General features: G+C 41.3%; 1 protein-coding gene across 1 annotated transcript in view; it reads left to right on the plus strand.

Annotated features, from left to right (window-relative positions):
• Window positions 1-2,534: 2,534 nt before the first annotated feature.
• The window catches only part of LOC105035448 (probable LRR receptor-like serine/threonine-protein kinase At5g48740), a 40,657-nt gene continuing 25,516 nt past the window's right edge, over window positions 2,535-17,675 (plus strand). The window contains 12 exon segments of the mRNA XM_010911005.4: window positions 2,535-2,981; window positions 3,164-3,707; window positions 3,800-3,831; window positions 3,834-4,250; window positions 4,345-4,462; window positions 4,551-4,619; window positions 4,711-4,779; window positions 4,894-4,962; window positions 11,855-11,926; window positions 12,027-12,095; window positions 12,175-12,413; window positions 12,504-12,703. Of these exon segments, the coding sequence (XP_010909307.2) occupies window positions 2,894-2,981; window positions 3,164-3,707; window positions 3,800-3,831; window positions 3,834-4,250; window positions 4,345-4,462; window positions 4,551-4,619; window positions 4,711-4,779; window positions 4,894-4,962; window positions 11,855-11,926; window positions 12,027-12,095; window positions 12,175-12,413; window positions 12,504-12,703 (1,986 nt within the window). The 5' untranslated portion in view covers window positions 2,535-2,893.

The following is a 17,675-nucleotide window of genomic DNA, read 5'->3' on the forward strand; positions in this document are numbered from 1 at the left end:
CAAGTACTTGATGGGTATTGTTGGAGTCGGCATTTGTTATGAATAGCGAGAAGGTACTGAGGGACTCTTTAATACATCCAAGGAGGCTCGGGGCAGATAGGAGGGTTCGTGAATGTAGATTTCAGTAGAGATGTGGACACCCAATGGACGATGACAGATTTTATATTTACCCAGTTTGGAGATCCCGTTTCATAGAGATCGTGCTTGCAACCCATCACAGCCTTATCCACAATTGAGGTGGAGTAAATTGATGTTACAGAGGTAGCAAAAGAGGCCCTATGGTTGAAGGGCTTGGTGTTGGAGATGGGCCTCGCATAGGAGGTCGTCAAGGTGCACTGTGACAATCAGAGTGCACTATTACTTGCATAGAACTCTGTCTACCATGTGAGGATGAAGCACATCGATATCAGGTATCATCAAATCAGAGAGCTTGTGGAAAAAGGCAAAGTGGATTTGATGAAGGTTCACACCAAGGAGAATCTAGTAATACACTGACGAAGGTACTTCCATGGGACAGCTTTCGAAAATATATAATACTGATGTACTTGATAGATATGACAGAGTTGGTTGAGGCCTTGAGACACCAAGGTGGAGATTGTTGGGCCTCATGTGGTGCTCCCAAGGCTTAGGAGATCAAGGCTAAGGTCAAGATTCAAAGTCCATGAGATGGTCATGGGATTTTTAGGGCTAGTTTGGGTCCTAGGACGAAAGGCTGTCAGCCTTTCGGATCTTGAGGTCTAGAAATTTTGGACTTTGAGGGGCTAACTTATATTTAGACTAGGATTGAGTCCAAGATTATGAGATTGGATCAAGTCATGGGTGTACATGATCTTGGATGAGCGTAATTTTGTGTTAAGTTAGTTAGAGGAGTTTTTGGGTTGGATCACATTGACTCTGTATATAAATATACACTGTATTTGGACTCGATGAATAGAAGGAATACAAAATTATTTTCTTTCTAACCTTTCTCTCTCTTCCTTCCTCTCTCTCTTTGGTTTTCTCTATGTTCTAGCAGCAAGAAATCGTAGGATTTCTTGGCCGCCAACCCAAAAAGGAAAGAAAAGAGGTGCTAGAAACCAACGCCCCCTCTTTTGCATGCCTCCCTATTTGTGCGCCCCCTCTTGGCTGTCCAAGAGGAGTTTTAGATCTCATCTTTTGTTTTTTGGAGGCTTCATCAAGAGTACTTCTAGGTCTCAAAAGGTGGATTTCAGATCTGATGGAGAAGGGGTTCAAATCGTAGAAAAAAATTCTATCGACAGAATTTACAAGACTGCTGAAATTCTGAAGACTGTTTTTGTTTTGCTTGGTTGCTGGCCATCAAAGACCTCCACAATCTGATCCTTGCTGTTTTCTAATGTCCACAACCTGGGAAAGTTGCTCCAACAGAGTCAGACCTCTTGTTATGCTTAATCATCTTCGGGGCCTAGCTTAGGTTGATGACTTAGTTATCTTATTGTTGCCACCGATCTTTGAATCCTAGAAGTAAGCTACTTTTATCAATCTACAAGATAATAAAGAGGTCAGAGAACTTATCGGAGCTTTACTCCAACTAGGTCTCTAATGCTTAAGTTAGGGAGAATGTTTTAATGTGGGAACAAAGGAAGAATTAGAGAGATAGTGTTGTTCAGCTCTAATTTTTTTAACCATCTTTCATGGAGGGTCTATGAGTCTATTTATAGTAAAGAAATATGAAATTTCTGAAGATCGTATTCTAACAACCTAGGATTGTATTATAACCACCATAAATTCTATTGTTAATTATGTTATAATACCCAAGGATCATGCCATAACTATAGAGGAATATGTTGTAACCATCCGAACAAGTGGGGTGCTAGTTGTAACCTGCATCTCTAGCCGTTGTCTAACATGAGAGAGTCCTGATTTGCTTGGTGTTGAGCTGGATGGCTGTTTGGAAAACTCAACCTCGGAGGTCAATTATTTTTGCTCTTTTTGGCCTAATCGTCAAGTGGGGGAGTTGATTCAATTTGATCATGTCGATGAGCAGTTGGAATTGCCATGTCGGTCACGAGTTAGATAAATATAGTTACACCATATCGCCATGCTCATTTAATGCCAAATCACGTATGTTCAGTAGAATGATGGCATATCACCAATATTCATTCTGCGATCTTATTGGCAATTTTTTATGTACCATGATATATGGTCTAATTTTTTATATGAATTTATGGAAAAATTTTAGTTAAAGACATTTATCAATTACTTAGTTAAAACATAATGTTGATCAGAGCATTAATACGTAATATATCTATGTTTCTCCCAAATTTATAGTTCGTAATGACTGCCTTGTTCTTTTGGATTATTTAATTTTCTCAAGTCTAGACTTCAATCTCGAGCTACCAAGACCCATTGAAAGGTTCCCAAACCAGTATAACCTAGACATGCTCGGCTCGATTCACCGGAACAGGGCATTATATTAGAGTCCGTCATGTCAAGGCATGCTGGATGAAGCGCACACCATTTAGGTTGGGTGCTCGGATGGAGTCGCTCGTGTGGGACACACGGAGTTCGAGTCTCCTATTCCGCTGTCGAACGGTAGAATGTACCGCCATCGCCGCGATTAGTCCTCAAATTCCCATCCTCTCTCCATCACCCACCTACCAACCCTCCCCAAATCATAACCTCGAGCACGCCTGTCTTCTCTTCACCTCCCCTGCATTGATTTCTTCCTTTCTTTATTTTCAACATCATGACGACAAGGCCCACTTTTTTCTCTCCCCCACCTCCCTCCTCTCATGAACTCTTCCTCTTCAAGAAAAGTAAACAAGACCAAGTCTTACAAAATGACCCAAGACTTCTCCCATGCTCATTTCTATACCTTCTCGTCTTTCCCCTCCCTTTCTTGCCCCTCCCAAGCTAGGAGACAAAGGACGGGATGACAAGTTTTTTCTGCTTCAACTCCATCGTTTTCCTCCTCTTCTACGGCCTCGTCGCCACAAGACTTGCCTCTGCCGATCCCCCTGGTAAGTCGCACCTAGCCCATCATCTATTTCATGTTTGTTTATTGGACTCATCCAGCCGAAAGGACATGCTGCTACAATTCGTAAAACTAGCATCGAGAGTAGAATTGCAATTTAGAAACGAGGCGGCAGTTGTGAAGAGAACTCCCTGTTAGAGAATGTAGCTCACCCTGCTTGCTAACCAGGTTTTCTGAGCCTCTCCTGCGGTGGATCGACGAGTTACACCGACTCTTCCAATATTTCATGGATTCCGGATAGCTCCTATGTTACTACTGGCAATGCGACTGCTGCTGACTTCGTCGAAGGGAGTTCGGTGTCTCGGCTCCCCTTGCGTTTCTTCCCGGATTCTGGACAGGGTCGCCATTGTTATAGGTTGCCAACCAGAAATTTGTCTCTGATTCTAGTAAGGTCTCGCTTCGTTTACAAGAACTATGATGGAAAGGGCCGACCTCCGGCGTTCTCAGTGTCTATAGGGACGGCGACTGTGGCTTTGGTGAATCTCAGCCGACTCGACCCATGGGTGGAGGAGTTTGTGTGGAAGGTTAAGAAGGAAATCCTGTCATTCTGCTTGCTCTCGACCAATGGTGGTGGCTTCCCTGTTATCTCTTCTCTAGAAGTTCGCCCTCTTCCAGATGGAGCTTATGGGAGTAGTTTGGATGAATTTGCGAATAAGTTACTAAAGAAGCGTTTCAGGATAAATTGTGGTTATTCTGGCAATGGTTCACTGAGGTAATGATATCGCACTTCATGTTAATCTCTTGCACTGTTTTCGATCTACTACATTGTACTTGTTATGTTTGACCGCTTGATGTGCAAGGCAGGTATCCGTTTGATTATTATGATCGTGTGTGGACGTGGATCAGAATTTTTCACCATCACACTTGACAGCAGGGTTCCAAATCCCAATTCCTCTGAGTTCTTCAGGGATCAGGGAGAGCCCTCCTGTTTCCATTCTTCAGACAGCAAGGGTTCTGGCAAGAAGAAATGTGTTGTCTTACAACTTCCCACTTGATAAGCTTGGAGACTATTATGTGCTCCTGTATTTTGCCGGCATTATGCCTGTGTCTTCCTCATTTGATGTTCTGATTAATGACAATGTTGTCAGTTCGGATTATGGTGTGAAGCATGCAGAGGCTAGTTCAATTTTCTTTTCTGCAGAGAATGTTGATTACTTGAATATCACATTCCGGAATGTCAGCTTCTACCCACAAGTGAACGCCATTGAAATATATGAAATTCTTGATATACCCCTGGAATGCACAGGAACCACAGGTTTCAATAAGTGCTTTAGTAATTAATTTATGCTTTTTCTAAGTCTGTGTGACTGCATTGATTCTTAGCCATTCTATGCTTTTCCATGATGCAGTTTCCGCACTTCAGGTTATTCAGCAATCAACTGGCTTTAACTTTGGATGGGAAGATGATCCATGCTCTCCAACACAATGGAAGCATGTTGGTTGTGATGGAAGCCTTGTTACATCACTGTGAGCTTTGAAATTTCTTTAGATTCAAATATTAGACTTCTTGATAATTTTGGTAGTCCAACAATAATCCTGTTGCTAATATCCTTAGGGAGCTTTCTGATGTGGACTTGGGAGCAATAACTCCTACATTTGGAGATCTGCTAGACCTTAAAAAATTGTATGTTATTTGTTATATAATTCTGCATTTGGTTTTCGATATTCCCGTTCAATCTTCACAGTTTTGTATGATAGTGTGGAATATGTTTCAGAGATTTGCATAACACATCCCTTGCCGGAGAAATAACGAATTTGGCCAGTCTTCAGGAACTGGAAACCTTGTAAAGTTTACTCTTTCAGTTTCAGATATGTCTTTTATGTTTAGTGTTTTTTGTATGTCTTTAAACTTCTTCATTACACTTATGAATGCATATGATGTGGGACACATACTGCAGGAACCTGAGTTTCAATAAGCTTACATCATTTGGGTCCGATTTTGATACTATGATCAATCTTCAGATTCTGTAAGTTTGAGTTACCAAATGCAATTGGAGAAGTTGACTATAGAAATGGGTTGATTCTATCATTTTCAAATGCGGATCCCTGTTTTGCACCGAATTAAAACAAAATTCATGTCCTGAGTCCTGACAATACTTGGTTTTTGATGCTGTAGAATAATACATAACCTGAAGAGTTTTAATCAATAGTTTTTCTTGTAGATGTACTTTAACTAGTAATTAATGTTCATATGTTTGATTCATTATCAAGAAATTTTATTTTCCTTTCCTTTTTATAGTTTGTGCTAGAAATTTAAGGGTGCAATGAGTCAATGTGAGCTAATTATCACCCTGCTTGGGCTTGCCTCATCATGTTCCGAGTTTGGCTCAAGATTGAGCCTAGCTTGATTTAGGTTGATCAGTCTTGTCTCGTATAAGCTCTGAGACAAGCTCTTATTGAGAAATGATGGAGCTTTGATGTGATTTCACAGCCAGATCTTTACCCTGGAAATATACCACTAGATCACATCAAACACAAGGTGCCTTAAGAGGCCACTTGTAGAAACCTACTTGTCTTGCTAAACTGCTGTGATTTTTTTTTTTAAATTTCTAAATATTTTTTCAACTGTTTGTGATGATGATGGCCCCTATGGACTGGCTTCTATGCACACATTTGGTGATCATATCTGTTCATTTTTTGAGTTATCATCTTTTTCTGTTTAAAGATTTTATTGTATTGTCAATATGTTTAATTACATGATAATTAAGCAATTTTGTGTATTATTTTGTTAAAGGGGAACATTCTTTATTTTATAAAGCTAATTTAATAAGGTAGGTAATCCTATGCATTTTTTTTTAAGCATGATTTTACAAATATAAATTGTTACATAACTAGACATTGGTGTTATATCTCTTTGCGTCCTTTCCAAAGCAAGCTTTAATTCAGTTTTTATAATTGAAAATTGGCACACAAGTGCTAATAAGTTTGTTTGGTAATTACTATTGTGTATCTATCTACCTGTCACTTTGGTGGCTGTGTCATGTGTTGGTAGCTCAACCATGGTCTAACCGTCTCTACACTTCTGTTAGCAAGTTGATTCCAAAGACTAGGTTTGCCTTACCAAGAAAAGAGGAGCAAGCGAAGGAGAAAACAGCTCCTTTCCTGCTCATATTTGTCAGGGGCATGCATGGTTTGCCAGATCATACCATCCTGTACTAGGCTTGCCCTACTATATGGGTAGCGAACCAGTAATTGGTATGGGGATGTACCAAGTGTTGGTAGCATGAACCAACCTATACCGACACAGTACCAGCATGGCACTGGTACAGGTTCCAAAACGTATCCTGCAAATCATGCTGGCATGTAAGAAGAAACAAAAGAATTAAAGAAAAAGCATAGCAGCTGTAGTTATGATGGCATCTGTGATGCTTGGCTATTAAATCTAGATGAAGATGATGCTCTTCTCCTTTCCTCCACCTTAGATTTGGCTTGGTAATGAAGAAGAAAAACTACCTCATCAGGTATGTTCAAGGGACATAAGTGATTGGCCCTAAGCTCAGTCTGATCAGCAATCACTCGAAGTTGGCTCTCAGCTCAGATCTATCTGGCATTGGTGGGTTGAGTGATGAGGGAATGGTGAAACATCTCTATTTTGATATGATGTTTTAGGTTGTAGAAGACTCATTGGTTGTACAATTTCTCCTACTAGCTAATTGTTGATTTTGATTAGAAAATGGGATTCAAGAGGTGGATCCACCCTCTATTTTAAGGACATTAATGGTTATGCCATTTTCATCTTCATAAGTGTTAGAGAGGTTTGGGTTAAGAGAAAGAGGGACAGGTCTTCTGACCTTTCAAAATTAGATGCTTTCCCTTTTGGTGAGAAGGAAGATGTGTCCATAGAGGAAACTTTCCTCATAGTGTGATGCAACTTTCTAGATTAAGAGGTGAATAAAGAGAGGATTCAAAAGCTTTCATTCAGTCATTTCTTTGATAAGAGTTCAATATGATCTTTGTTTTCTATTGTTGAAAAAAGTCCAAGGATCCTTCACTTTCTAAAGCAAGTTGAAGGCTTTTAATACATATCCAAACTCCTTCCTTTTCAAGAAGAATTTTCTCTAGTTGACAAGGCAGAAATCAACTTCAATGTCAGCCATAACTTTTAGAAAGATGTGGTGCATTAGTGCATGTTTTGCAGATATGGTGAACAAACCATTATGCCAAGTTCAATACCAATGTTCAAGTACTAAGGGAGCAAGGAGGAATGGAGTTCTTGAAGATCAAATATCCTCCCATAGATGGGGATATTTTTGTAGGTTGTTGTCTATCTTTTTGTTGTTGGGAACATCCACTTTGATATCCTAAGAAGACCTTAGATTAGGATAGCTAGATTTAGATAGATAGTAAGTAACGAATCAAGTTTAGTTTAAAAGGCATTCTCCAAAGCAAGCTAACTGACTGTCTCCAAGGTGGATAAGTGGATCTTTGCTAAGGTTTTACATCTCTGCGGGACAAGGGGCGTCCTGGCTATCCCGTCTCATTCTGTGAGAAAACGGGATCGGGACGGGGTCGGAACTCTGAAATCCATCCATACAGGGAGAGAGAAAGAAAGAGAAAAGAAAGAAAGGAAGATGAAAAAAAGGAAAAAAGTGAAAGGAAAGAAGAAAAAGAAAAATGAATAAGAAAAATAAAGGAAAGAAGGAAGAAAGGAAAGAGAAAGAATAAGAAAAAGAAAAAAAAAGAGAAAGGGATAAGAAAATGAAACAAAAAGAAAAAAATAAAGGAAGATAGAAGAAAAAGAAAGAAAAGAAGGAAGAAAAAAAAAAAGAAAGAAATGAAAGAAGAAGGAAAGAAAATGAAGATATCTACCGGGATGCATGATCGGGACAGCTGTCGGGATGGGATGGGATAGCGGGGCATTTCGTTTCATGGAAATATTGAGACACTTTTGTCCCACAGGATTTAAAACCTTGGTCTTTGCTTTGATTTTTAATCCTGAAGCCAACTTGAAATGTGGAGACACAATTTGCTAGAAACCAATTAGTCTTCCTTGGGTTTTAAAAAAGGGAAAGTATCATCCATGAATTGAAGAAGAATGATTCCATTGGTTGCCAGAATTGGACCAAATTGAACAATAAGACCAACTCTACCCTTCTAAGACTAGCCAATGCATTAGCCACAAAGATGAAGAGGAAGGGAGAGTGTATTACCTTGTTTGAGTCATCTAGGAATGGTGAAAGACTTACGCAGAGATCCAGTTAAGAGAACAACTGATTTGCTAATAATGAGGCAGGGTTTTGGCCCAAGATCTTCATTTCTTCCCAACTATCTATAACTCAAAAGATCGTGAAAATGCAGTTCACTGAAAAGCTTTTTAAAATTCAAGTTTGAGTATGATGCCTTCTCTCTGTGATGCTTTATAATGGAGTGAACTTGTGTAGGGCTATATCCTAAAATAAGGTTGGCTGAGATGATTAATGAGCTTGGGCAAGAAATGCTTTGTTTTGATAGCCAAGACTTTGGTAATGATCTTGAAGACCCCATTAATGAGGCTAATAGGTTGGAAGTCTTTCATGTATGAAAAGCCCCTTCTGTTTTTGGATTACATTGACAAAGGAGTATTTTAATCCATCAAGGTTAACACTGTTTTGTTACATTTTGTTGAAGAGCTTCGTGATGTTCTCCTCCATCTTTCTTGAAGAAAAGCATTAGAAACTCACTAAGGGAACAGCTTTTTCACTGCCAAGATAAAGAATATCCTCTCTGACTTCTTCCTCCATGAAAATGTGGTCTAAAGGATAGAGATCCAACTGGTTTGAAGGATAAAGAACAGAACCTTCAATGGGATATGTGCATTTGAAGGGGTATTACGAGATCCATAAAAATGTTCTAAATTCCACTATCATACCATATAAGGTTCACTAAAGACAGTCCCATAAAAGTGAGTTGTCTGGAGATAGATTAGTTTTCTGTCTAAAGTTGGAACTTGGCAACCTTGGGGAAGTAGCTTGTGTTATTGTCCCTTTACACAAATTTATTTGGATTGTTGATATGAGAGAATTTCTCCCTTCCTAATGGTCTTCAAGCTGTAACTTCAGGGATTCAAGCTGTAACTTCAGGGATGTAACCTTAGCAAGCTTAGCAAGAGAAGGTTCCTCAATCACATTGAGAGAGTGGAACCTTTTTTCCTAGGAGGTATTCATCTTTTCAATGAGGTTGGCTGCAAGATTAGGAAAAATGCACTATAAGAATATAGGATTTTATTGTCGAGTTTTATAGCTCCAAAATAATGTTTATATAGTGGCAAAAATAATTGCCTTTAAAAATTATGTATATCTATAGCGTCACCATAAATTTTCTCTTAAAAAATTTCGATTTATAGTGGCACTATTTTCCGCTATAATCTTTTGTGTCAAAGCATTAAAACATTCATGCTGAAGTTTTAGCAACAGTGGCTAAGGCAATTCTCCTTTTTTGCCACTAATCCATCGCTATAAGTATTAAAGTGGCAATTTTATGACTTTTAGAGGCTATTACTAAAAGTCTATATTGTTGTATTTGAGGGGCATTTTGGACCACCATTTTTTGAATGTTATTCTAGATATCATTATACTCTAGCCAAAGTTTTCTAAAATCATTGTACTTCTTATCCCATTTATTAAAATTTACCCTTATATTTGATGCACCTAACTTACCTCTGGCTTCTTCTACTTCAACTTGGATACTTCCTTCTTACCATTTTTTAGCACATCCTGTGATACAAGTTTTTGTGAGTTTCATAATCAACCTTTCTTTTTATGTCCACTCAACTTTATTTATCATTTTCTAAAAGGATGTTTAGTAATATATTTTCTTAAAGGATGCTTACTAAAGCACTTTTGTATCTAGCTTTGTATTAGAAATAAAGGCTCAAATTTCCCTGAAAATTTACCATGTTTAAATTCCACCACCTTATTGTCGACAGCCTCTACATTCATCCATTTAATTTATACTCTTAGTTTGACATAGAAGAGGACTAAACTGGTCAGTCAGGTTTCTTCTTGCATAAGCTTACAAATATGCATTCAGATCAGTTATTCCTTGGCTGATGAACGATATGCTTCTGACACATTTGATCCAGTATTGAAAATAATTGAATACTTCTGGCACAATTGATCCACTACTGAAATAGTTGAATACTCATATTTTGCTGTGAAAATCATATTATCCACTACTTTTACCCTCATTTTCACTTAACTTGCCACCCATAGATATCATATCTTCCTCCAGGATTGGATTTTCCTAGCTGCATCATAATTAAAAAAACTTGAAACTCCTATCAATATGACACCAAATCGAAAGCTGTAATTATATGATCTATGTCCGCTTCCATATCTTTGAGAAATGTTAAAACTAAGAGGTGGACGCTGACATTATTTTTGACAATGGTTTGCACGTGTTCTTATTCAGCCATATTATTGGTTATGGCTGGTAAATAGCTTAACGAAAGTGTGGTGGAATTGCAACCAATGGTCAACTTAAAAATGTGAAATTGGAATGCTGGCAGTTGTCACAATAGCACATAATTTGGGTTCTAGTTTGCTTTGGCAAGCTTCTGAGTTATTATATGCCTGAATATGAAAGAGATGGATATTTCTAGTCTTCTTTGTCATGTATGATTCCAAAATCTGTATATGTGATATACTTTAATGCCCTTATGGAATAAAAGAGCCAATTTTTTCAGTTGCTCTTTGCTGCTACAGAGTTGAAGACATAAAAGGAGGGCCATATTCTGTATGGAATCATATTTTTTCTTGTAATCAGATCACATACAGAACCTTCGTAGAATCCTGGATTTTCCTTTTCTAATGTGGACACAATTGTTTAGAAACCTTTAATAATCCAGAATGTCTGGAGCATTTGCAGTTTTGAGTTAGAAGCTCAGAAAAAAATGATGTTTCGTCTAACTTGAGGTGAGATTACTCAAATCTGTTTCCCTAAAATGTGTTTATCGTCTTTCAAAATTAAAGGCTTAAAATTCAATCTAGAGAGGAAAAGGTGCTCAAGAATAGAATAGTTTTGTTTAATGTTTTGACAATGTCAAAAACTCCTTTTGGTGTGGATCTGAGTTTAATTGGTGCTTGACTTGAATCAAACTCTTTAAAATCTAACTAATTGTGGCGAGTTGAAATTTCACTTGCTAAAATCACTGTTTTTGGAAGGAATCTGCAAGAAATCTGAGAGTTGGTCACTGTTTTTGATTTTGTCAAATTTAAGATTATCTTTCCTTTTTAGATCCATCCAAATCCAGCCCATTTCGTTGTCTTAATGCTTCTCTTCTGAAATTAATTTTTCTATACATCATTAAACTGGTTGTGCTGACTTGTCTTTCATGTCGATACTATGATCAATAAATTAAGAAAATGGGTTAGATGTTCGGACCCAACTTTGTCCAGGGCATCTTAATTCTCAGGGAAGTCCTTTATTATATTGCCTTCTGGTACATCACTGTCATTTTCCATTTCTATTTATCAACTCACTTACAAACATCTGTAGAATGATTTTTCTCTCTCATTTGGATGAAGGTTATGCTAATTTTATTTTTTACTTTCATCAACAACTTGCATGCTCACAATACTTTCTTTTTCTTCCCTGTAATCTTTTATTCTATCTGTCAATTAATGATTATGGAAGAGTACTCTCAAAGAATAAAAATTGCTGGATCATATTTTTATCATTTTGTCACAATCAAGTTTCAGCAATAATTTCTATATAATTTGTCTCCATTCCGTGTGCAAATATTTTTCATTATTTTTGCATGGACCTATATTTCATAAATTTTCTGTCATTTCCATCCCTAGTCGTTATGCAAATCTTTTTGGCTTGTCTTTGTGAAGTAGTTTATTCAATCTTAGCTATTGTGTTTTGCAATCCATGAAGGGACTTGCAAAACAATAGTTTAGAGGGAACAGTTCCAGACAGTTTGGGAAGTTTGAAGGATCTCCGCTTACTGTAAGTGTCTTTTCTTTTGAACTGAAACGGTATCATTCTTTTCATTGCCTTACAATTTGTTTTTGTTGCCTAAGGATGATAAAGGTTTGATATTATGCAGAAATTTGGAAAACAATAAACTTCAAGGTGTGTTGCCTGAATCCTTGAAAAAGCAAAATATAGAAGTCAGGTTTGATTATTCATATTTCACACTTTGCTGTTTTGGTTCGAGATGATAGCCATCTTTATACAATCTTTCTTCCCTTCAGAACATCAGGGAATTTGTGCCTTTCTTTCTCGCCTTCTACATGCAATGGCCTTTCAGACCACCCTTCAATTCCGACTCCACAATTCACAGTCGTCAACATGAAGAAAACTTCTGGTCGCAGCCACAAATCAATAATAATAGGTGCTGTTGGAGGCATTTGTTGTGCACTTTTACTTATTGCAGTTGCTATGGTCATTTACAGGAGGCGAAAACGACGAAATGATGTGACATTGCAAACATGTATGCATAATCCTAATTGCAGTAGATATATCTGCATGAAATTAAAAATGCATCTGATTTAATTTTGCCAATCTTGATTGTAATGCGCAGCAAGAGAGATACAAAAATGGAATGCAGCCAGGGTATTCACATATAAAGAGATTAAGGTTGCAACAAACAATTTTAAAGATGTTATAGGCAGTGGGGGCTTTGGGTCCATATACCTTGGAAAGCTTCTTGATGGCAAGTTAGTAGCTGTTAAAGTACGCTCTGACAAAACACAACTTGGTGCTGATTCATTTATCAATGAGGTTTGTACTTATAAAAGTGAAAATATAACATGCATATCCTATTATTACTGATCATGTTTTTGTTCTTGTCATTTTATTCTCATTTTAATCATCTCCAATGAGAAAAAACCATTTAACATTTTGTGTTGTGCAAGATCATGATATCTTGTCCATAAGCCTGACTGGGCTTTTTCAACTTGTTCTATTTACAGTTAAGGCACAACAAGATATTTATTCATGTTCCTATGGAGCCATTACATGGTTATAAGGAAAAGCTGTGCTATGGCAGATTAGGTTGCAATAGACTTCACAGTCCACAGTTTTTCAAATAATGTTTGACAAGAAACAGAATACCAACAAACTCTCAGGAAAATTTAAGGGAAAATGAAAAGCTTTTTGATAGAATGAGGGTTGAAAGATGTAAGACACATTTTGGATAGTGGGTGATGGGCTCAGGACAAACATGTGACATATGATTTCATCTTTTGTTTTATTTAAAGGTCTGTTTTGGTTTTAGTAATTGAAGGTTCTGAATAATTGAAGTTTCATTCAAACAGAAGTACAATTATACATAGAAAGCTTATCTAAGAGTTGCTGTCCTCTTTATGCTCTGTGTAATTAATCAGATGCTTCCTTCTATTTTGAATATTTTGCTCTTTAGCATTTTTTTGAAAATTGTTTTTCTCCATTATTCCCAAACTATTTGCTTTTGTTTGCTTAGTACAGGTGGGCTGAGAAATCAAGATAAGTTATATTCTTGAACTATCAAGTGCATTTCTTTTAGGCCACTCTAGATTTTTAAAAGGCAATTGTTGCCTACAATTTAAAACTTAAGAGATATAAATATTTCATATTTTTAGAAAGGTAGATAGCTAGCTGATAACCAGCCAACTGAATTCATATCTGACACTTCCTGGAACTTCAATCTTATCTTCCATTACTCCTATAAATGTCTCTTGACCTGGGTGAACTCACCATTGTTTGTATCTGATAAACATTGATGCATGCCTTATCCGAATCTCATCTAGCAGAACCAATCATCTGAGTTTGTGTGTGTGTGTGTGTGTCTCTCTCTCTCTCTATATATATATATACAGCACACACAGAATAACATATGATGTTTCTAAAATGCGGTTTATAGTTTATACTGACGCATACGCATTTGCATATGCATATCCGGTCCCTTGACTACACCATATTTCCTATATGCAGTACTATATGTGGTTATACCACATACAGACTAGAAAGATGGTCCAATTAGAATTGAGTGCTGCATATGTGACATGCTTAGTATCATACAGCTGCATATCTGAGCCCACCTAGCATTCTAGAGTTACATATACAGCCCACTCTTATGTGGGCCATGTAGGTGAAGTGGGTTCCAGCTGATGGTAAGTTTGATGTGGGTTTCAAGTAGGCCTAATATGGCCATATGGGTATTGGTAGTCCTAAAATGTTAATTATGTTATGGTTATTGCTACTAGATATTAGATACTAAATAATAAGCACTAAGTCTCAGTTGTTATTTGTTATTACTAATACTATTGTTTTTATCTGTCCAAAGTAAATTCCATCTCTATTATTTTTTTTACTGTACTTAATATATTATATGTACTTTAAGTGGTTAAAAGAAGTAATTGCATATGCAGCCTGCATACAGTAGTTGCTTTTAAAACATTGTATATGTATGTGCATATATGCATACATACATATATACATACAGTTGTATACATGCATACATACATATATATGTACAATTGTATATGTTGGGTATAAAATACCTCTCAGCCGAAGTTCGTGACGGGAGTGACCCTCCGGGGATCCAACTGACTCTCCACCTCTGGCAACGTCTCTTCAAACCTCCCAGGCGGCCGAGCCTCCGCCACACTCCCAAGTTTTGCCGACGGGCAGAACCCCGCCAGCGTCGACCGGATTCTTCGCGGCGTTCGGACTCCTACGGGAGCCGGACCTCGCCCACGACTTCACTTGCAGACTCCGCCCGGGCTCCTACGGGAGCCGGACTCCGCCCACGACTCCAGCTGCAGGTAAACTTCGTCCGGACTCCTACGGGAGCTGGACTTCGCCTCTGACTTTAATTGCAGGCAGACTTTGTCCGGACTCTGCCCACGACTCCAGCTGCAGGTAAACTTCGTCCGGACTCCTACGGGAGCCGGACTTCGCCTCTGACTTTAATTGCAGGTAGACTTTGTCCGGACTCCTATGGGAGCCGGACCTCGCCCACGACTTCACCTGCAGACTCCGTCCGGGCTCCTACGAGAGCTGGACTCCGCCCACGACTCTAGCTGCAGGTAAACTTCGTTCGGACTCCTACGGGTGCCAGACTTCGCCTCTGACTTTAATTGCAGGCAGACTTTGTCCGGACTCCTACGGGAGCCGGACCTCGCCCACGACTTCACCTGCAGACTCCGCCCGGGCTCCTACGGGAGCCGGACCCCGCCCACGACTCCAGCTGCAGGTAAACTTCGTCCGGACTCCTACGGGAGCCGGACTTCGCCTCTGACTTCAATTACAGGCAGACTTTGTCCGGACTCCTACGAGAGCCGGATCTCGCCCACGACTTCACCTGCAGACTCCGCCCGGGCTCCTACGGGAGCCGGACTCCGCCCACGACTCCGCTGCAGATAAACTTCGTCCGGACTCTTACGGGAGCCGGACTTCGCCTCTGACTTCAATTGCAGGCAGACTTTGTCCGGACTCCTACGGAAGCCGGACCTCGCCCACGACTTCACCTGCAGACTCCGCCCGGGCTCCTACGGGAGCCGGACTCCGCCCACGACTCCAGCTGCAGGTAAACTTCGTCGGACTCCTACAGGAGCCGGACTTTGCCTTGACTTTAATTGCAGGCAGACTTTGTCCGGACTCCTACGGGAGCCGGACTCCGCCCACGACTTCCCGTGCAGACTTCGTCCAGACTCCTACGGGAGCCGGACCCCGCCCACGATTCCAGCTGCAGGTAAACTTCGTCCGAACTCCTACGGGAGCCGGACTTCGTCCCCGACTCTAATTGTAGGTAAACTTCGTCCGGACTCCTACGGGAGCCGGACTTCACTCCCAACTCCAACTGCAGGCAGACTTTGCCCGGACTCCTACGGGACCCTGGTCTCGTCCCCAACTCCGACTGAAAGAAGACTTTGTCCGGACTCCTACGAGAGCCAGACTCCAAGCTCCTCTCAGAGGGTGGTTAGCCACCTCTTTCCGCCAGACACTCCAGCCGAACTCCGGCCGACAGGCTGGACCCCTGGCAGGCCGCGGTAATGGCCACAGCACTGCTCCACTTCCTGCGATGGATCCCACGCGGCTCCATCGCTCTCTGGCAGGCCACAATAATGGCCACGATTCTGCTCCACCTCCTGCAACAGATTTCGTGCGGCTCCATCACCCCCTGGCAGGCCGCGGTAACGGCCACAGCACTGCTCCACTTCCTGCGACGGATCCCACGTGGCTCCATCGCTCCCTGGCAGGCCACAATAGTGGCCATGATTCTGCTCCACTTCCTGCGGCGGATCCTGTGCGGTTCCACCACTCCCTGGCGAGTCACGACAACGGACACCACTCCACTCCCCGCAACTGATTCACGTGGTGAGCCATGGTGGCAGCCACGACTCCACCCCACTACTCTTCATGATAAACTCCCTGACTCTGGGTGGCCCACCGTCAGACGGTTGCAGACATCGCTATCAGTTTGTTGCCCTCTCCGCCTATAAAAGGGGGACCCCAGATACGTTATTCTCTAAGCTCTACTTTTCTATCCCAAAATTCTGCTAAAATTTTCGTTCGAGCACTCCATTCTTGTTGAGGCAGAGAATTGACTTGAGCATCGGAGGGTCTTGTCGGAGCAACCCCATCTTCGGTTTAGACTTCTTTTGCAGGTCCGGCGGCGACCGCGGCTCCCTCGACTCTAGCTTCTCCGGCGCAGGCGGATTTTTACACCAACAGAATTGGCGCTAGAGGAAGGGGGGCTGTGTCTTCGCAGTACCTTTGTTCTTAAAGGAGCGCTCAACGGGATTGCCCTCGGACATCTTTTTCGACGCCCTCTCCTCCTTCCTCCACTTGGTCTTTGCCCGATGCCTCCCCGCAAGGCGTCCACACGGCGATCCACGGCCTCCGCAGCCAGATCTCAGGCTCCGGTCTCACCTCCAGTTTTCCAGCCTCCTCCTACGGCAACGGCGGTCGGTGCGGAGCAATGTGATCTACTGGCACAGTAGGTCAGAGGCCTCACTGAAGCTGTGCAGGCCATGCAGCAGCAGCAGCAGCCGCAGGCATCAGTGCGCCTGGAAAGAGTGTCACCGGAACACCAGAATCCAGCGGTAGGGCGGGCCACTTGGGCCAGCCGCCCCGTCTTTCCTAGAAAGACGAACCCGAGGGTGGAGAGCCCTCAATCGGATCACGACTCTACCTCTGGAAGATCTCTACCCCCATTCTGCCAGAGGACCCTCGAGACCCATAGTCGAGAGGATTTCTGGACCGGAGACTCCAGGAGATGAACCGGCGGATCGAAGAACTCCACCACGCTCCCCCGCTTATGGTGAGGACATTTGCACTGACCCTCCCTTTTCTCAAATGATCATGCAGAACCGATCCCGTCAAACTTCAAACTCCCCCAGTTCGAAAGCTACGACGGAACTTCGGACCCGGTTGATCATCTGGAGGCCTTTCGAACGATGATGCTGCTTCATGGCACACCCGACGCCATTCTATGCCGAGTCTTCCCATCCACCTTGAAGGGAGCGCGAGAAACTGGTACTCGGCGCTGAAGTCGGGTACCATCTTTTCCTTCGATCAGATGAGCCATCAATTTGTGGCCCATTTTGTCGGCAGCCGGCGCCCCCGGAAGGGTTTGGAGTCCCTCATCAATATCAAGCAGAGGGAGGGGGAGTCCATTCGGGCCTACATCAACCGTTTCAATGTTGCAGTGCTGGAGGTCCGGAATTTGGACCAATCGGTAGCAATGGCCGCTCTGAAGGGCGGCCTT

This window comes from Elaeis guineensis, chromosome 9 (assembly GCF_000442705.2).
Source record: "Elaeis guineensis isolate ETL-2024a chromosome 9, EG11, whole genome shotgun sequence".
NCBI classification, from domain to species: Eukaryota; Viridiplantae; Streptophyta; class Magnoliopsida; order Arecales; family Arecaceae; genus Elaeis; species Elaeis guineensis.